The sequence below is a fragment of the Blennius ocellaris genome, assembly GCF_963422515.1.
Source record: "Blennius ocellaris genome assembly, chromosome: 6".
Classification (NCBI taxonomy): domain Eukaryota; kingdom Metazoa; phylum Chordata; class Actinopteri; order Blenniiformes; family Blenniidae; genus Blennius; species Blennius ocellaris.
In genome coordinates, this window is record NC_137655.1 from 15,967,855 (window position 1) to 15,982,520 (window position 14,666).

The 14,666-nt window shown below is 40.7% G+C and overlaps 2 protein-coding genes across 2 annotated transcripts in view; one reads left to right on the forward strand and one right to left on the reverse strand.

The window, feature by feature from the left end:
- Window positions 1–8,305, reverse strand: part of lrp2a (low density lipoprotein receptor-related protein 2a) — a gene marked incomplete at both ends in the record, with an annotated part of 43,895 nt that extends 35,590 nt beyond the window's left edge. The window contains 9 exons of the mRNA XM_080497718.1: window positions 321–440; window positions 558–701; window positions 1,158–1,274; window positions 1,392–1,505; window positions 1,637–1,747; window positions 2,175–2,291; window positions 2,882–3,004; window positions 3,284–3,391; window positions 8,236–8,305. Coding sequence (XP_080353844.1) covers window positions 321–440; window positions 558–701; window positions 1,158–1,274; window positions 1,392–1,505; window positions 1,637–1,747; window positions 2,175–2,291; window positions 2,882–3,004; window positions 3,284–3,391; window positions 8,236–8,305 — 1,024 coding nt within the window. The remainder of the gene's footprint in view (window positions 1–320; window positions 441–557; window positions 702–1,157; window positions 1,275–1,391; window positions 1,506–1,636; window positions 1,748–2,174; window positions 2,292–2,881; window positions 3,005–3,283; window positions 3,392–8,235) is intronic.
- Window positions 8,306–10,330: 2,025 nt separating this feature from the next.
- On the forward strand, window positions 10,331–12,691 carry LOC308131461 (coiled-coil domain-containing protein 89; the record flags this gene model as incomplete). The annotated part of the gene is made up of 7 exons (XM_080498189.1): window positions 10,331–10,390; window positions 11,091–11,557; window positions 11,833–11,963; window positions 12,043–12,179; window positions 12,259–12,335; window positions 12,415–12,514; window positions 12,605–12,691. 7 exons carry the CDS (start codon window positions 10,331–10,333, stop codon window positions 12,689–12,691), a joined length of 1,059 nt encoding a protein of 352 aa, XP_080354315.1.
- Window positions 12,692–14,666: the final 1,975 nt, after the last annotated feature.

Here is a 14,666-nt window from a genome sequence, read left to right on the forward strand (position 1 = left end):
ATAGAGACACACAAACGGCAGATTTAAATGTGTACTGGTAAGAATTTGATCTGTTTCGGCTCATGTCAGGATCAGCTTCTGGATGCAAATGGTAACATGGCAAAAGATAAGCTCTTATTTGGGGAAGGCTTATGTGGGCACAGCTGTTTCTTTGTACTTTTACTATCTCTGACCGAGTCTTAGAGATGTTAGCAAGCAGCCTTTCTGTTGTGCTATTATGTTTAAAATAAGAAATAACTAAATGAAAACACTCATCCGCGAGCATGACTCCTGTCCATGTTTTTATGAGCTGAGCACATATGTAAATAAAAGGCACGTACCGATACACGAGCGACTGTTATTGCTGTTGACAATGTATCCAGATGGACAAGAACAGGCCCCCCCATTGGGGGAAGCATGACAATGATGCTCACAGCTCAGAGAAGCACATCTCCAGATACCTGTGCAACACAGAAGGCAGACCAGTGACCAACACCCCTCGACATCTTAACTACTAGCAAATGATAGCTTTAACTGTGTAAATGAATGGGAACGGCTGTAGTTCTGCCAGTACTGACTGCAGTTGCGCCCAGCAGTGGTGTTTGTTTCGTCCTCCCCTTCGGGACAGTGAGCTGTCCCATCACAAAGCCTTTCTATTGGGATACAAAGGCCAGAGGATGGACAGGGCCACTCCCCTGGGTAACACTCCCGCGGCACATTATCTGCAAACAGAACAAATTTGGTGTCTCGTCAGGCCCACAGATAGAAAAGAAAAAAAAACACATAATGTTTTGGACATTATGAGAGAAATGACTGTTACTTTAAATTAATGCCGGCTAGTGGAGCTTTGAGGGGGTCACACGGGGGCTCAGTGAGCTTCTGGAGCCCATCCTCTAAAAACACACACTCTTTACAGCCATGTGGGAGAATTCTAAAGCCCTTTGGGGGGGCTGCACAATCTTGCGATACAAAGAAGCATTTGAATAACACACTTAAAGGAGCACAGGCATGGCATCTCTCTAGAACTAACCAACCATGGAGATTCAAGAAGAATCAGGGCTGCACAGCCCCAGTTGTTACTCATTTTAGTGCTATTTAATCAGCTAAAGACTCATAGGTTCTGGTTTGAATACAATACAAATTATCAATTGGGCATATGGGAAAGTTTTTATACACACCGCAGCCTTTTTCATCTGCATTGTCCTCACAATCATCTTCTCCGTCACAAAGCCAGACTTGGTGAATACAGCGGCCACTGGGGCAAGTGAAGTAGTTTCCTCTACATGTGGGATATGCTGCAAGTAAAGGAGAGATAGGGTTTGTGTAATCTTACTGTAACTAGACTGACAGTGGACATAGTTCTGTTAAAAAAGAGAGAGAAAGAGAATGAGAGAACGAGAGACGCTACATACTGCAGTTTAGCTCATCACTTCGGTCTCCACAGTCATCGTCGTGATCACAGACGTAGCGCTGAGGAACACACGCTCCATTGTGACATGAAAACAAGCCTGCATTGCAGTGCTGTGCTGAAGAAAAGAGAACAGAAATGGAAAAGAAAGACATTTATTTGGTGATGAGATTATACTTTCACCTGCCTTATGATCAAATCATCTATTATCCAAAGCATTTGTCATTAAATGAAACTTAGGCTTCTTACTGCAGTTTGCCTCATCAGAGCCGTCGCGACAGTCGAGTATCTGGTCACATCGTTGTGTTCTGTTGTAGCAGGCCCCATTAGCACACCTTAGCTGTGTACACTCGGGATAATCTGCGAGATTAAACCATCATCAGGGTAGCATTATGTGTTAAATGCAGACTGACAACTGTGCTCCTTTCAGCTTTTCAGAGGTGAAAAGCTCCATGAATGAAGAGGATAAGAGACTAACATTTACCGGCACCACCACAACAGCAGCAGTTGCCACAGCATTCTTTATGCAATTGTGAGATTACCACAGTGTGCAGTGCTGTGAGTCTACCATGTCGGCACAATAATGGCATAGCAGCTGAACTTCAGCTTGACTAATCCACCAAAGAATCTGCAATCAACCTCTGACAACAAGAAGCATATTGTGGGCCATTCTGTCAGTCAACGAGCCTCTTAATCTTAACAAATTGATTAAAATGCCACAGGAGCCTCAGATGAAAAAAAAAAAGGGGGGGGGGGGGGGGGCAGAACCACCCTGGTGAAGACTTACGGCAGTTTCTCTCATCGGAACCATCTGAGCAGTCTGCCAGACGGTCGCATCGGTATTCTCCTGGGATGCACGCGCCGTTACTGCAGCTGAACTGACCACTGGTGCATGTCCTTCCAGCTGAAAACAGATTGAAGACTGGATTTAGCAACACAGAAAGCTTTTATTTACATACCTGTTGTATGAAGTTCTAATTTCCTCTTCTGGTCAATCTAGGTATGCAGCAGTCACCAAATTCCTTAACTTCCTCAGGTGGACAGACGGTCTCATTGTTCAAACCCACACACAGGCTAAAAACAGCAATAATTCATGTAATGCCAAATAGATTGTGCTACGTCAGGCATGTCTGAAGTCTGGCCCAGGGGTTTTATTTAACCAGCATCCTCTGTCCAAAAATGTAATATTTTTCAGCACAAACAAAATAAATACATTTAACTTGTAAACCTGATTCTAAACTTATGTTGGTAAATAGAAGGATCAGCATTTATGCGAATTATAAAACATGTGGACCGACCACAGGCTTTGTTGTCTGGCAAAATCAGGGTCTGTTGGCCCTCTGTTATTTTCAGGTGGTCAAATGCGGACAATCGTTGTCAAATATTTGGACATGGTTACGTGATATAATTACTTGCTATATATTCTTTGAAACACGTCAGCTTCACTGAAAAGTTAATACGCTTCAAAAGTTCAACAGCTTCAGTAATACTTACGACAGTGTTGCCTCTCATCTGAGCCATCCTCACAGTCCTCCTCCTCGTCACACACCCATATATCTGGGATACACTCGCCATCACTAAGACACTGGAAGTGACTGTTATCACATGTTACCTGAGCTGTGGGAACACACACAAAGAATTTCATTAACCAGCTGACTGCAACCACTGGTAGGAAAGTACTATCAGTTTTGTGTTTTGTTTTTTGTTTAATATATGTTTTACTCTGGTGGATTAATTGTATTGGAAAGGTTTTTTCTTTTCTTTTCTTTTTTTTAATAAAACAACTCACATTTCACACAGAGAATGTCAAAGAAATTCCAACTAAAAAAAACAACATATTTTTCTCTTTTCTCAGATTTGACTGAGGTGATATACTGAGTGAAGTATGAGACTCACGACAGTCGAATTCGTCAGAGTCGTCCACACAGTCTGACGTCCCGTCACAGTGCCAGTCACCTGGGATACATCGACCTGTTCCACAGCGAAACTGCCCCAACACACATCCTATACAAGCACAGTTTCACAGAAGTCAGGAATGACTTAGTAACAGGCTATTAGGACCTCTATTAAAATACATCAAAGCTTATACTTTTTTATTGGTAATATCATTATTATAATTTATTGTGATAAGAACATGCTTAAAACCAATGTAGTCTAATCTACAAATGGACAAAATTGAGTAAATTCTTAAACCCATACACTGCAACATACACAAACACATACATAGACATACCAAAACATTTAAAAAGGCAGAGCAACCTTCTACTGATGTAGCGTGTTGCTAACAGGATTGACATGCTTTGGAGACAAACGTGCCAGCCACCCCACCACCCACCCACACACCCACCCACCAGTCCCCCCCCCCGAGAATTGCGAAACCTTCCCTGCACTCATCCGAGGCCTCCTTTTGATGTTCTCACTGAGTGGCATCTGTAGAGATAAGGTACCACCGTTCTACCTTCTCTGACGTTTACCAGGAGAGATTGATTCAAGCAGCATAGTTCAGAGGCACAAGCACTCCGTCAGACCTGTTGTAATAGGAATGTGCAATTCTGATGGCCTCCTTGACAGCGTGATGAATGGTGCACGCGGCTTCTGTCCAGTCTGAACTGTAATTGGAATAAATAGTGGTACTGGGTGGTACCGCAACCATTTCAACCGAGATCCTTCACAAGAAGAAGTGCGAGGTGGTGACTGATGGTGCATGCTTGGGGTTGGTGGTCTGTTTTTGTCCCGTCTTATCAAGCATTTTCAAAATTGTTCATCTTCTAAGAGCAAAGTGTTGGAGGGTATTGGGATAACTCATTATTTGGAAATATCTAGCAGATATGTGAGTCCAAGATATGTGAGTCCAAGAATAAAAAAACATTTCTTTAAGGTAATCGGTTATATAAGCAAGCAAGGTGGCTTTAAGATTGATTAAATCTGATTAAGACCTAGTCTTTTCAAGATGGATCACTTAGACAACCATTGGGGGATCATTGGCTGTGCATTAAAAAACCCTTTGTATTAGCCCCATTCAGCAATCTTTAGCTCTGATAAATCAAATGGAAAAACCACCAAACTGCTTCACAGCCAACATTGAGCTTCTTTCCAGGATGAATACCTTTTTTCCTGCTTAGTTTCCAGATTTTGACAAAATTACTCACAATCTGTTTAAAGAAGGCAGTTCTTCGAAGACAGTGATCACAAAATCAAAACAAACGCCTCAGAAATGTGCTTTGTAGAGCAAACAGAAAAATTCCCCTTGCAACTAATGCACAATCAGTAATGACAAAACTGTAATCCATTTTGGGGGATGAGGTTTATAAACAAAGCAAATGTCTCCCTATAGCTTGATAATAAATAAAAATAAGTTTAAATGACCCAATCAAATTAAATGATCAAAACAGGCATTGGAGTTACTGAGATGGGTATAGCTTCTTTGCATGCAGACCAAGGTTGATAACTTAAAACCATGTGTACCAAAGAGAAACCAATCTGCTCCAGGCTTTCAAATGCAGCCAGTGTTTCCTGACTGCATTACTTCTGGGAAAGGTGACAGATACAGTACACTGACGCTGAACCTTTCAGCAGCGCTATCTTGTGTGCAGGTTCTTTTTACATCCTAAAAGGAACGTCTAAGTAACTTCTTCCTTAATCCTCAAATTTCTGCCTTCAGCCTCACAAAGTTGCAAACTGACTGTGGTGTCAATCAACACTCGAGGAGGTAAGAACAAATGTGAATGGTGCAAATCAGCAATTAGGGTCTGAGTCTGACAATGACTGTTTTTATTTGTGTTTTAGCCGAGTCTTTGTGTAGTTTACAGTTTTTTTTCCCCCCTTTACTCCGAGTCTTGTCTTTTCTAATTAGCAACTTAAACCCACAGCAGGAGAGAGCACCACTCAATCCGTGGATGAAAATAAGGATGCCCAACCAATGCCCAACAAAGACAAGCAGTAGAGGAATTCTCATTAGAATAAAGTCCCTGAAATGCCTTAAACCCCACTGGGACAGCACAATGGGGCAAAAAGGTGCCAGCAGGGATGCAAACTCATAACTGGAAGTGTCACCCTAAAAAAGTCCCTTTGTAGATGCACGGCAGAAAGCAGGAGACAAAGACTGAGTTAATGTTAAAGAAAATAAAGACACATGCCCTCTCACCCCCACCCCCACTCCCACCCAAACCCCCATTAACAAAAACACCTGCCCAATACCAGTGAAACATCTCTGTCTTGTCATGTGGAGAGCTGAAAAGATGTTTTCAAGCCTTCGTCAAAACTGTCTTGTTTGGCACTGCTTGCTACGCTCAGTGTGTGTGTGTGTGTGTGTGTGTGTGTGTGTGTGTGTGTGTGTGTGTGTGTGTGTGTGTGTGTGTGTGTGTGTGTGTGTGTGTGTGTGTGTGTGTGTGTGTGTGTGTGTGTGTGTGTGTGTGTGTGTGTGTGTGTGCGTGCGTAGAAAAGTTGAGAACACGGCTGCTGGCAGCATGAAACGCTGAACACGTCCATCCTGCCACAGCGAAGTGCTGCTGCCCATTTCATATGGAAATCAATGCTGCAGAATGCAGTCAATTGCCAAACAAGTGACTTTGGCTCTCAATGCTCCACTCCAAAACAGCTAAAAAAAAAAAAAAAAAAAACCCAGGGGGCATTGGCAGTGGCAGAGGACCAAAAAGAAGGCATAAATAGAGAGTAGACTGGAGCTTTGGTTTACTTGGAATTGTAAAATACTCAGGATTTCTGAGAAGAATGAGTGAAAAGAATCATAAATTTAGTTGTCACAGCACAGTAACAGATGCTGAATAACTCAGTTTTGTACATTTATCCACATCTCACTTGGCTGTCCCTTAAAGTCCACCCTCGGAGTCTTTATCTCAGACTGGGGGAGCTGCAGAACAACTTGCTGTTGATTTGTGTCAACTTTGTTTCTCATGCTGTTACTGTTGCACAAAGGCTGCTCACGGGCAAGATGCTGGCATATGCAGGGTTTGACACGCCGGCAAACACAAAGATAACATTTACCTCAGCTGACCTCGGAAAGTAACTAATATGTCCATCAAAAATATTTCATAGGTCTGTAGTAAGAAGATCTGTCCAAGCAAGCTGGGAGCTGAAAAGATTGTTGATGCTTGACAAAATACAAGCGTGAACAGGTACATTTTGTCGTTTTATTGTTTTATCTGGTTGCAGAGCACATCAATTCTCCCTTATATTATTATCAAATGAAAACTTTCTAAAAACCCATTAAAGTTCACACGGGTTTTTTTTTTTTATGAGAAAATGATTAACAGGAAAAACCAGAAAACAACTCAATTGACAAAGATAAAGAATGTCCACAACAGCAAAAAGGCAGTGGATGGTTAACGAAGCAGCACCGTAGCAGAATGTTTCATCAGCTATTAAAGCCTGAGTAAGCATTCGGCAGCAGTGTTGATCTCATGTTCTGGGTAATGTGTTCCAGAAGGTCATGGAAGAAACACATATCAAACTAAAGGATTTTAGTGAGGGATCAAGAATAGATTAGTAAAGGTATACTGACTCCCCAGGGTGGACCAGAGCTACTAAACCATTATCTTTTAATGACACTCTGACTCATAAACACTATCAGAAAGCCCTTGAGAAGCCCTTGATACTTGTATGGTATGATAACAACGTTCAGATTAAAGGAACATTATTGAAGACTGCATCACCGTCCACTGATCGCAAGTTAATGATCTGTGTAAACATGCTGACACCCTGCTGAGATTCCCCAGTTTGTCCGCTTCATCTCTCATCAGCAATATTTCTTCTACAAGTTGTTTTACTGCAGATTCAAGGGAAATGCCATGTGATTTGTTTTTTTTTGTTTTTTTTAATGCTGCAGTCTCAGTATCAACACAGTTATATTGTCTATTGGACATGGACGGTCCATACACTCTGCAACCCAGCAAGGAAATAAATAAAGGATATATCAAGATGAACATTTTAAAAAAAGAAAAGAAAAAAAAACTTGATGAAAGCTGTAGCTATACTCTCGTACAATTGTTTCTTAACTCGAAACAGCTCCTTAGGTTGAAATGATTCCATTCTGCAGCAGCTGCAGAGTAATTAGTTGCTTGATTCACACTAAGGAGCTTACATACTAAGGGTTGAGCAAAAAGAAAGCAGATTACAAATTGAGAAGTAGGCTCTAGCTGGGCTACAAACACAACAGACAGGCGTGAGACTGTCACGAATAAATAGCTGCATCTGTGTAATTTTGTTTGTCCCTCGTCGACATTAGAACATTAGAAAGTCTCCCCCCACCATGAGCTACAATCAGGTCTGCATTGGCAGTTTGCAGCGTGGAAATCTGCTCCCCTCAATGAGATTTGTACCAGTAGCTCTCAGTGCTCACAGATTGTCTGTAAGTCACATGCTCTTTTCTGTTACCTAGCAACAGTAAAGCTCAGGCAAAAGTTCCTCAAGAGAACTTCCAATCTGTCTGAGGAAGGCTTTGTACTCAACCTTTAAAGTAATACTATGTGCTGAAATACTCTGCTCTACATTTACTTAAATTCTACGACATCATTTGGAGCGACGGCTTTTAAATGAAAAGTCAATCTTATTTCTAATATCTCAGGTGATTTATCCCCCTTTCACATGAACTGTTACTCATTGGGTGTTTTTTTCTTTTCTTTTCTTTTCTTTTTTTGCCTTTAATTGAGCAACACTTCAGTCTGGCTGTTTTATTCTAAAGAGCAACAAGTGCACACACTTGGTGGCAACAACTCTGCAGCACCTCAAACTTATCAATCAGCCTGGGAGGAAGTAAATAAATGAAAACAACAACAACAACAAAAAAGAGGTTTTAAAAGTCCAAAGAAAGAAAAGAAAACCAAAGTACCGACCTTCAGAGTGGCACCATCTAACACAGCATATGAAGACGAGGAGGAGTTTAAGTAGCAGTGCTCTCCACATTCTGGCTGGTCCGTCCAGCTCCGCTGTGCAGATGGAGGAGCTGTAAGGACTGGGGCTGGGATGCTGTTGCTTTCCTCTGTCTTTCTTGGCCCGCTAGTTGATGAAAAGGGGCGTGCACAAAAGGGCCGGGACAGCCGCTCCCCCAACCCAGCCTCGGCCCTCCGGATAAATCCCTCCCTGGCCCTGGAATCTGCATAATGCCATGCAGGTCCGACTTGTCCCGGGTGCCAGTGGTTTCTCGCTCTCAGCGGGCCGCTTTGCTCCACTCCCGGGATTTAGAAGGGGCTTGATGTTGGGGGGGGGGGGGGGGGGGGGGGGGGGTTAGATAAGGTAAATGAAGAGTTTACAATACGAGGAAACGTATGTTAAGGCCTCAGCAACGCAGAGTATTGGAGCGTCGGAGATTCATTCATTCACACACCCAATGAGGGACCAAAAAAAACCACTTTCATTTTAACCCTGATTGTTGTACCCGCGTCAACGTTTCAGCAAATTTCGTTCGTTAATAATCTCCCTGCCCTGTGTTGTGTGGTTTAGCCTCAGAAAGTAAACAAAGACGTTTACAAAAAAAAACAGTCACCAATACCGTTAAGGTGACTCATTATCAACAACTTTGTTTGTTTTCTCTCCTTGTTCCTTGATCCTATTTGATCATTAACTTCATCCGGGTAATGTTTATCAACAGGTGGGATTTCATATATACTTTATGTATTCTTCTTTCCTCTCCTGCACAGCTAGATTTTATTTCGTGTGATTCTGTATTATATATGTATTCAGTGCAAATAAATATATAAAATACAATAAGCATAATACAACACAGAAGCACCAGACTGAGTCTCGATATTTGTGACAGGGTGATAAAAGTTTGAAAGATTACTGCCTCCAGCGTAGCATTGGCATCAAAGGCAATTTTAAAGTGAGTTTGGTTGAAAGTTGCAGACCTGTCAGACATGCTGCATTTTGTATTTGTGTCTGCAACAAAAATACAAGTTTCAAATAGAGGGTATTGTTTCCATGGTGTGTTACACTCTAAAGGATATTATGTTGAATATTCTTTTTTTTTTTTTTTCTTTTCTTTTTTAAACACAAATTTAACTTCTTTTCGTCTCGCAACAACGTTTTATATTGTTCGTTTCCTCCGCTTCCGTTTGGGCTGTTATGAAGCTCAGCACCGCCATCTTGCGGACGCGTACTTCAACTACAGTGGTTGAGTGCCTTACAAGGAGCGCCGCCATTTCTCTCTCGATACCGGAAGTCATGCGATCTTTTTTTGTTGTTTTTACGTGCGTTTATGTTTTTATTTAGCTTGAAGATTAAAACATAAACGTGAAGCACCCGGCGGATTGGAGAACAATTTTAAATGATCACATTGTAGGAAAATGAATACCGTTAACGGCTTTATACCGTATGAAAAAAGTGAGAAGTTAGCATTTGGCAGACAAAAAATATTTACAAAGTTAAATCATTGTCTTTTGAAAGTTGCCAATTTCTTTAAATAAATTAGTGTTCTCGGTTCACAAACACCTCCTGAGAAAATATGATCCATAACAATGTTATACATGTCCGTGTCCCAAAAGTTTTGGAATGTGTTCCGGGCAAAACTAAATAAATTCTGAGCAAGTGTATATTTACAAAACTCATTCAAGTGAATTATAAAACATAAAATAGCGTGTATTTGTACTTTATTTACATTGAAAATAATTTACAAATCACGGCTTTGTTATTTACATTTAACAAAGTGTGTCGTTGTCCAGGAAATCTTAAGCCTCCCACTGGCCAGAACACAACTACAAATGCATGGCATACGACTACAAATTCGACTTTTACACGTGCTGAAACCTTTTTCACCAATAATACCTCCATAATCGGTACCTCTTCGTCTGCAGGGATTTGACCTGAGCACGCGCTGGGGGGGGAAAAACTGGGTTGCCAATAGCAACGTCGCAACTAAAAACCTCAAGATAAATACAATGACAAGCGGAAACGATCGTTAAAGGAAGAAACAACTATAGTCTTCTTGGGGAAATGGCGACTCCTCAGACGAATACAGAGACATTTATGAAGATGGGAGACAGAAGTGTGGAGGTATGTGCACAACAAAAACAATCTCTGCTCTAACGACTCTCACTTTTACTATTTAACTGCCTCAAGCGCTTCAAATATACCTTACAACATACGCATATTTACAAATTTAAAAAGGATTATTAGAAAAGGTTTGAAGTTAGATTAAAAGTCTGTGCCAATTTGTTATGTACAGTAAGTATTCTAGTAGTTTTGTGTCTTTTCAGGTTGTTTTCTGTCCTCATTTTAAAATCTCCTGACTTTAAAGAGCAGACCTAAGCCTGTACACTGCCTCCTCAATATCTATTATGTAAAGTCTAATCCACTGATAATAGCCACTCTGATAAGATATCCAAAACTCCATAGCAACAGTAAATTACATGTCAGATTGCTTCATTAAAAGTAATTTCCAATATCGAACTACTTAGATGATGTGTGAGTTTGCTCGTTTTGTTTATCACTTTAACAGTTGATGAATGACATGATATCAGTAATTCTGTCATTGATTTATTTAAATCGATATATAAAAATCGATATATAAAAATCAATGACAGACGTTAAATATGTGGCTGGAGCCGTACAATATCTCCGGCACCTTAATTTAAGACTTTACAGTTTTACAAAAAGATTTATAGATGAATGGCCATTTAGTGTGGGGAGTTCTAAAGCCATGTGCTTGAATTAATGCTATGAGTTTTTTTTATTATTCTTATTCTGTTCCTAGCATATGGACAGTATTCAGAAGCCACCAGATGAGCTCGTGGCTGCCGATGACATGACAGAGAGAAGGATGCTGCGCTCCAGAATAGACGAACAGTCGGGTTTGGTCCGCATACTGAAACAGAGATCAGACGAGTCGCTCCAGCGATGTCAAGCCCTGCAGACGATCAACACCGAACTCGAGGCCCGAACGACGCAGTGCCAAGGAGAACTGGACATCCAGAGGAAGAAAGCGGAGACGTTCGAGAGAAGATTCACAGATTTAGCTGCCCATAATCAAGAAATCATCGCTTTCATGAAGGAACACAAAAAAGAGAATCAACAGTTAAAGCTGGAAAATAAGCAGCTGAAGTTAGAAAATGAGTCAGTTTTCCCTCAAACCCTCCAAGATAAAGAAGTGTTTATTCAGAAACTCTCGCAGGACATCAAACTGCTGACAGAGGAGTACTCCGACAAAGAAATCAAACACTGGTACATTTTCTAACCCTGCTAGTCATGGTTATGTAACAAAATAGACTGGGAGGCATTTTCTTTGCTCGCTTTCTGAAGTATAGAATTGGTACCTGTGTTCGGCATAAATATATAAATATTTCTTACGCTGTTTTGTTTTGGGTTTTTTTACAAACATTGGTAAACAAATGCTATATAAAAACTACAAGTGTATATTATTTGCTAATGAATAGTAACTGATGAGAATTTTGTGTTGTTGTTAACCAATTGCAATTACTGTAAATATGTTGTTTCAGCAACAAAATGGCTGAATGTGAGTCACAACGCCTGGAACAAGCAGCTCAACATGAAACAGAAGTAGCTTCTTTACTTGATCAGCTGCGTGATGCTCATCAGCAGCACACAAAGGCCGTGGAGATCTGCAGAGGTGAGTAGATAAAGTGTCATCCTTCTCCACGTGGCGACAAAACGCAGCTGTAAATTGCAGTCTTTCCTTCCACGGTCAGACTTGAGGACGAAGCTGCAAGAGATTAAAGAACAGCATGAAGCGGCGGAAATCAGCATGAGGGAAAGCTTAACAAGCCTCACCAAAGAGAAGGACAAACTGCTGCATCTTTCTCTGGAAAGAGGCAAAGTCATACAGGTGACCGAAAGCCCATTTGTTCTATTAGCAGAGAATGCAACAATCACTTCATTTACACACAAAAGTGTCTTGAACGCAGGAGAAACAAGAGGAAATCCAGCGGCTGGTGATGAAATGGAAAGAAGAGAAGAAGGCTCGGGCGGAGGCAGAGGATAGGTATATTCTGTATGGACGGTTTATAATGCACCGTTAGAGGTACAGGGTAAAGTGAATGCTCATCTCTGACTTTGTTCAGGTTTCAAAAAGAAGCACTTGCAGTCAACAAAGATGCCAAACTTAATTCTCTGCAATCTGCACTCGATGAGTCGATGAAAAAGATTGAAGATCTCAACAAGGTCTGTTAAATGCCGTCATCAAAAAATAGATAATTCAGCTATTGTGGTGTAAACAAGTTTAAAATGTTCCCTTCTGTAATATTTCGACAGGATTTTGATGCCTTCAAGGAGCACAGCAGCCTTCTTCTCACACAGGAAAAGGAGCTGAATAAGAAACTCCGCCATCTGAGGCTCTAACCTCCACTTATTAACGTTGCAAGTGCAGATGTTTCCCAACCAGTGATGAGGCCAACACTGCAACAAAAACAAGTTATGACAAACTCTGTAAAAAAAAAAAATAAAAAAAAAAATAAAAAAAAAAAAATATATATATATATCACTATATATATATCACAATATAATGTCCAATTGGAATGACAGCACACGTACTTAGCATGACAAATAGAAATTTTACTGTACAAGTGGAGGTTTTCAAGAATCTTTCAAGAATGTTCCTCTACGAGTTTCTCAGCCTTCTGGACGACCTCCTCGATGGGACAGGAAATGTTGGATCTTGCGAGCTCGGGCTACAGTCAACTTGTCTTCTTCAGACAATTTGTCCGTCTCAAGGACATCCTGCAATGATTTATAGTCCTAAAGTGGGGGCGGGGAAGTGGATTTCTTATCTTCTCACCTGCACAGAGGTGATTGAGCCCTTTTTAGTGGTTGTAATTCTCTCCTGCATTGTACCAGTCAGACCAGTAAGAGCAACCTGGGCGCACCTGGAGGCTCGTTCATCTGACGATAGGAGTCACAAATTGGTTCATCATCGGTTACTACTGGTCAATTTTGCTCAAATAAACCTTATGTTGCACTTGGTTTTTTTTTTTAAGTCTGTCACCTTAGAAGTGGTATCCTTCAGGTCAATGGCTCGATCATTTCGTGGTACAAGTCGTTTCCTCCACGAGTGACCGCCATGAGCCTTCGTCACGTTGTTGATCAGCTCCATAATCCAGAAAGTCCCCCAAGTGCAAAGAGAATTAAATGTATAGTATAATATGTCCGTGCCTTATTATTAAACCTCTTCCACTTTTCCATCTTCCATTTGTCTTCTGTGCCACTTGTTTTCATTCCAGGGTCGCAATTTCGATTTTCAAACTGTTTTTAAACCATCAGATTTACTTATCTTCAGAAAGTGTACAGTGAAGCATTTTTTTAATATCAAAACCACACTTTTCTTGTACTTTCTCCTAATACTTTATATATTCTGTGAATCTAAATTGTTTGGTGTTGGTGTCTTCATTGTTGTGTGATTTAGTTTAAAATGTAGTTTCCTTGTAAACCGTCTGCTATAATAATCACTAGTTGGCACAGCGACAACGGGAAACATAAATTAAAGCTGTAAATACAACTGTACAGTCATTTTCACAGCTTGACGAATGATTGTCATTCATCACAGAGCAAAGATGCAGGGTGTTTCTTTTTCCACACCATCATTCAAGGGCAGCATTCTTTCGTGTCACCGAAGTCTCCGTCCATTTACTTCTTGCCTGGAGCTTTGCAATACAAAGCCTCTTCATGTCAAACGCAGGAGGCGTCACCCTCAGCCAAGTCACCTTTAATCCACAACAGGAGAAGAGTGCTGAAAGTTCACCTCTGCTAGAAAGTGGTGAAATGGTTACTTTTCAGGGTCTGGGGGGGGGAGTACCACCTGCAGCTCCCAGCAATTTATTTTCCAAAGAATACATTGCATGTCTCCAGTGCAGTGGTTTCAAACCTAATTCCATGATAATTAAAAAGAAATAAATCAACAAGTCAGCAATTAACATCTGGATTTAGAGTGTCAAAGAAACATGCAAATATCGTGTGAACTAAAAAGCATTTAATGATCTTTATACTACTCTCAATAGTCTTTATCTACATGCTGCACTGCAATCTTCCTTTGTTGAATATATTGTGGTGTGTGATTTAATTTTTTTTGAGGATTCTGGTTGGAAAAAATGGAATCATCACCAATGAATGTGATATTGCATTTTTAGCTTCTCTACTTGAGTTGACATTTTTTGGTATTCAAGAATTAAATTACAATCCAATCCAACTTTATTTGTCATAGCACATTTAACACAACAGCCAGGGTTGACCTATGTGTTCACAGTTAAAAGTAATAATAAAACAATTAAAACAAAAAGAAGAAGCCAGTGGAGTGAGGCTAAAACTGGGGTGATGTGCTCTC